Genomic DNA, 6,039 nt, shown 5'->3' with positions numbered 1-6,039 from the left:
CAGCAGCTGTAACTGTAAAGTATGTCAAAGGTGAAGAACAACCTTTCTCAGCAGGATGTAAGTGCAGGGAACAATACAAGATTCTGCCAAAATTTTATAGCAGATGTAAGTTTTGGAATTTGGGTGAATCTGACCTACCTTGGGTAAAAATGTTCACTTTAAAAAGAGATCTGTAACTTCACTTCCATTTTGCAGGTGGGGAACCAGAGTGTATATCAGGTTCAAACTGGAAGGCAAAGTATCTGGGGAAGGAAGAGAGGATGAAGGAAGTCAAGGGTAATTCTGCATTTGTTCAGCTGTAGGGAGAGATCACAAAATTACAGGGACAGGATGACTTTGGTCCTAGTGACTGCCTTCATACCATAAGGAGGACAACCCTAAGTAGGTATGGCCCCAGCTTCTGGGCCTTCCACTCCTCAGGAAAAGACTGTGGTCAAAACCCAGGGATGTGCATTCAGCAGGTTCTAGGACATTCTCAAGATGATCAACTGGAGGAACGGGACAGGAAGAGCTAAGTCCCTTCCCTTTTTTTCCATTCTTTTTATCCTTTTTTGTTTTCTCCTTCTCTCTTCCTCTGAATTTGAAACCTAAACTGGAGGAAAATCACTTGGGGACAGAAGAAAAAAATAATAACAAAGCACATTTGACATAAAGTGCATGAAAGGTGCTACCTCAGGCCACAACAGGTTTGAAGAAAAATCACAGTATTAGGATGAAAAATCCTGGAGTTTACTGCTTTGTAGTTCACTCTGGTTGGAGCCAGGCTGGGGAGAGGGAGGGAGTTCAGAGTGGAGAGTGGAGTGGAGCTGCATGAACTGTAGCGAAAGGGAAGGATGTGTTGAGAGATATGGTCAGTTCCTGTTTTGCTGCAAGTGGTGCTCTCTGTCAATTCAGTGAAAGGAGGATGTGTTTAATAACTAGAGTGCTACCTGAAATGGAGAGCTCAGTCCCAAAGAGCTTGCATTCTAAATGCTGCCTGCTGGAAATGCACCCAGGGGACAAAATTGATTGGAGCTTATATGTAGCCTGGGTTCTTATAGAAGCAAGGTTTATGCAGTCAACCTGTCATTCTAAAAGCTATTGGAGTGAAAGAGACTGGGGGTAATTTCATCAGCTAACTTCAGCCAGATTTATCAGAGGCGTAAAAGTTTCAAAGGCAGTTATGTTCCTATATGGCTCCTGAACTGTATAGCCAGGAATTTTCTGTTCATGCCTGACCAGAGAAGATGCTGCAGTAAAAGCCTGCCACTTCTGAAACTCCATAAAGAGTTTCAGCTCTAGAAAAGCCATAGAAGAGACATTTTGCAAAGGCCCTGTTGCAGAAAAGCTTCATTCAGTAATGAAGGACAACCCACACAGAATTAGACTTTATAAGATCTGGGACTTGCAGAATTTACTTGCTCCTAAACTTAAGTTTTATTTGTCTGTGGTAGAAGGAGTAAGTGTCTGTAAGATGTTTCTAGGTATTCCAAAAAAAAGAAGCAGCAATGAGGAAAGGTTTTGAAGACAGGGATGGTGAGGTTGTCTGTGTAGAGGAAATGAGATGGAAGCACTGAAAAAAGTGAAGTAGAATTGGAGCTTGGCCCCACGAGTAGGTGTTTAGAGTTAGCAGTGGTGAAAAAACAGCGAGGGAGAGAATTTGCACAGACTTTGCTCTATTGGCACACTGGACATTGCTGTTAAGAACTGGAAATTTAGTTTGTTCACCAGTTTGGCCACACTGTCCTAAGGGATTTAATTTTAGGAGCCATGCTGGGGTAAATTATAGAGAGAGACAAAAAGAGTGATTGAAAGACTAGAAAAGGAGAAACTGGACAGTGCACCTCTCAGTGCCCTATTCATAGACCACAGAGGAAATTATGTAGTGTGGTGTGAAAAAGATGATCTGGACAGAGCCTACATGAAGGTGGCAAAAATCAATGGTCTCATTTAGCTATAAATTAAAGCCAAAAGGGGAAAGGACCAATAATGAGCTTAAAGAGTTTTAAGAGAGAGAAAACCACTGTATTGCTGTAAGAAGCATTATTTCCCACCTTTCTGCTATAGTATTCATAAGGACAGGGTAGGTTGGTGTCTTGCATTTGGTTATGTGCTGTGTACTTAATCATAGTGCCACTTGTTTGAGTTGTTGGAACTGTACCCTGAATGTCAGGCAGTAACAGTTTCATTCTGGTTTAGGTATCTTTTTGAAGATGTACAACTCTGTATTGGGCTTTCCTGTGCTCCAAACTACATTGTCATAGGGTGGAGACAGCTGTTCATTCTATGAATTTCCTTTATCTGGTCACATCCAAAGGCTACAGTCTATCAAGTAAAATGGTGTGTGGTCTGCAAGCTGTGCTCTCAGGATAGCTCCTGTAAGCTTTCTTCTTCTCCTTTTACAGTTTTGCGACGGCATCAGTTCATGAAGCAGGCTCAGGCCCTTGCACCTTGGATGTCACACAACATGTTCTACAGAGGTGGAGACAGGACCTCGCAACTTTCTTCTTACCAGCTGAACCCTCTTCTGCAACAAGGTGAGACCATGGGCATAATTTCAGAGGGAAATCAGGATGAGAAGCTGTTAAGTTATCAGGAAGGTTCAGCAAAGAGGTTTTAGCCTTTCTACTCCAAAAGAGAGAAAGATGTTCCTAGCATGACAGCTCTGCTGCAGACTTGCCTGGTGAATAAATACAGCCTCTCCATCTTAGGTGTCTTGTTAGGCTCAGTGCTGGGTGAAGTAATTTCATGCCAACCAAGGTATATCTGTGCTACACCCCAGTGACTGCAGGGTAAATATACCCAGCTTATCTCACTTCATGTGGTAGAGGAGGGTACTGTCTCTTTGTTCTGCTGTGCTGGTCACGGTCAACTCCTTATAGCCAAAATCGACATGACAAGTGAGCTGCAATTTGTTTGAGTTCTTATCAAATGTCTAGTCTTCAAATGATTAAAGGCAAACTGCCTTCTGTGCAATAGATCTAGCCTGCATGCAGCAGAAAATTAAGGACTCTTGATGAACCAGGAAGAATTTGCCAGTTGTTCTGCCCACAGATCCCTTCTATTAGTGGTAATTATTTGTAATTTTAATGGAGGAGAGAAGATGGAGTCTCTGAAGTCCTAGAGAGATAAGTAGTAAAATACCTTACTGCCAGTAATATTATTTAATCACCCAACAAAAACAGGGAAATTCAACATAATGACTTTTCACATAAATATAACGTATTATTAACCTGAAATTAGGTTTTCATCATGACTATATAGCAGTCACAGATTGACTCTGTCTGAGTCTCAACTGTTGGTTCATATTTTTTCCAGTTAAATGAGATATAAGAGGAAACACTATGAACTTTCTCTGATTATTTTTTTAAATAAAATTTTGTATCGATGCTGTAGGGAAAAAAAAAATCCTACTTTATAAATACATAAACTATATTTCCAAGTGTCCTGGGTGGCTCTGACCTCTGTGGTGCCCAAAACACAGATCATGCTGCAACTTACTAGTTACTACTCTTTGCACCTTACCTTGTGTGGTCTGGATGTGCTGGCTGTGGTCCTTCAGACTCACACAGGTCTTGCAGTGAGGAGGAGCAGGAGAAGAAAGGCTCAAAAGGGACTCAGCCAGGATCATCAATGCAGAAGGACCCTCTCTTTACCATTTCCCCTTAACTTCCTGTGTTATCCTGTGCTTTTCTCCTTAGATGTGTCTCTGCAAAACAGTCTTCCACTGGTGCAGCCACAAGGTCAGCTTTCCCATAACAAGGGTGTTTTGGACTATCTGGAGTCTGAAATCCAAAACCTTAAGACGTCACAGCTCCGGCCACCCTCCCACCAGCGGCAGGAGGTGCAGCCCAGCTTGCTGTCCTCCTTGGGCTCTGAGATAATGCCACTTCATGATGCTGATCATGCCTCCTCCATTCATTGGAGCAGCAGCTCCTCACATCCGCAGAGAGCTGCCCACAATCCCAGAGCCTGGGACTCTGCAGCAGATGACAGGAGGGAAGACCGGAGGTTGCCCTTGCCTTCCAGCGGCGATTCCCATTCCAGCTACAGTCGGGAGGCCTGGGACAGGCAGCATGAGGACCGTCCTCCGAGGCAGAGGACAGGTGGCTACAATGGCAGGGCCCAGCACCCCAGACGGGATGTTTCACCCCCGCGCCAGGCTGAGAGGAACAGCAGCAGCAGCAGCTTCTATCCGGGGGAGGCTAAGGAGCGCTCCAACCACCACCATGGCTGGAGACAGGAGCCCACAGGGAGGCGAGACTACCAGCACCACGCTGGGAGGAGCAATAACTCAGGTCAGAGGCGGAACAGCTACTCTCCCCCTTCTCGCCGGGGGTCATGGAGCTCCCCGGAAGAGCAAGTCCGTCTCCCAGCGACCAACCGCAAGCGGCGGCAGCGCTCTCGGGAATGGCCAGAAGACAAGCCCCCCAGTTATCGCTCATTAGAAGTTACCCCAGGTCCTCAGGACAAGAAGCACAAAAACGGTGCTGGGCCACGCTCGGTGAGTCAGCTGCCTTTTTGCTTTCCCATCTCAAGGAAGAGGTAGTTTGTTTTTTTTTTTTAGGGAATGAGAGTGAATGTTTGTTGCTTTCCGCAGCCCGTTACCTTTCTGAGGGCAAGGAGCACTGAGTGCTCTGTGCAGCTTGGTTATGAAGAGGCTGCAGGTCCCTGCCTTCAGACATGCGTTGCATGGCTACAGTGTGCTCAGGGGCAAAGTCGGCAGTCAAATAAAATAGGTCGCCTATCATGTCCCACACCAGGTTACACGTTACACCCTCTCATTCCTTTCCCAACCTAAAGCCATTTGGGGCTCTATGTGTTGGGGTTAGAATAGCTGTTCTGGTACTGCCAGGTAAAGAGCACTGCCAGAGTGGGCAGCAGTACTGAGTATCCCCCTGCAGGCCTCTCCACTACTGGTTTACTTCTGCTTTCTTTTAACATGTGCATGATTCGCCTGTTATTAATCTCCAACATTTAATTTCTGTAGTATCTTGGGAGTATTTTTAAGAAAGTGTATATGGGAAAGCATCCAGGTAAGATGCCTAAAGCTACACAAAATAGCCTTTAAGGTCATCGGTGGGTGTAGTGGTGGGACATGTGTGATCCTCCAGGCTAAGTGGAAGAGGATGGCTTGCTTGTTGGGACTCCTGAGAACTAAACACGCATTATATGGTCAGTGAACAGCTATTGTTGACAACTCATGCTGTCAGTTTACAATGTGACTAGATTTCATTTAGCAACTGAAATGTAAAAAGCTTCATATCCAATTGCTAGTCTCCAAGTTAGACAGTGTTTTGTCCTTTAAAAAAAGGAAGGTTTTTTAAAATAAAAAATTGTCAAGTGTCCCTTATCACATATATGCAGAATTTTACCTGGTGTGAGTCTTCTCAAAGTGCTCTATTTCACATGTTACCATTTTTCCCTTCTGAGTTTTGGAAGGAAGTGCAGTTCTAGCCTCAGCTGGGATGTAGGAATGGTTTTGTTATGCCCACAGCAGGTAGAAAGAAATATGATTTCCATTTATCTATCCTTTTTTCCTGAATCTTTTCTTTTCTCTTGCAGGACAAAGGAAGTTCCCACAGTGGAAGAAGCCTAGTCATTTGATGCCAGTACTGGAAGAACTAAGATTTCCATTGGACTACTCTTAGCTTTTCTACTATGTAGGTTAGGATGGCTGCTTTGGTTTGAACAGGCAAGCAGCAAAAAAACAGATGAAGCAGCTTCCCCTTCCACTTACAACTCTGAAAAATCTGTCTAGTGCCCATGAAAGTAATATGTAACCCCTTTTTATTCTTGCTGTGATTTGGAAACTCATGTTTGCAATGGGATGTATGTTGACAACATTGTCTTGGAAAGAGCATATTTTATTTTTTTTTAGTAGATGGCATATTCCCAGTCTTTAAAGAGAGAAATCAGTTGTCTTTGTTAGGTGCCCTGGCACTGCAAGGAGCCCAGTCTGTAGCATGCTGGTCCTTTGCATGCCAGTTACTGGGAATGGCTCCAGTGATCACAGAGCTGTAAAGTCACAGAACAGTAGAATAATTTAGGTTGGAAGAG

General features: G+C 44.2%; 1 protein-coding gene across 1 annotated transcript in view; it reads left to right on the top strand.

Moving 5' to 3' along the window:
• Positions 1-5,578, top strand: part of ILDR1 (immunoglobulin-like domain containing receptor 1) — a 16,674-nt gene extending 11,096 nt beyond the window's left edge. The window contains exons 7-9 of the mRNA XM_009998265.1: positions 2,385-2,516; positions 3,681-4,524; positions 5,545-5,578. Coding sequence (XP_009996567.1) covers positions 2,385-2,516; positions 3,681-4,524; positions 5,545-5,578 — 1,010 coding nt within the window. The remainder of the gene's footprint in view (positions 1-2,384; positions 2,517-3,680; positions 4,525-5,544) is intronic.
• The last annotated feature ends 461 nt before the right edge of the window (positions 5,579-6,039 follow it).

This window comes from Chaetura pelagica, unplaced genomic scaffold (assembly GCF_000747805.2).
Source record: "Chaetura pelagica isolate M959 unplaced genomic scaffold, ChaPel_1.0 scaffold65, whole genome shotgun sequence".
Classification (NCBI taxonomy): domain Eukaryota; kingdom Metazoa; phylum Chordata; class Aves; order Apodiformes; family Apodidae; genus Chaetura; species Chaetura pelagica.
Note: the sequence above shows the minus strand (reverse complement) of the source record. Positions and strands in the feature narration are given on the sequence as shown.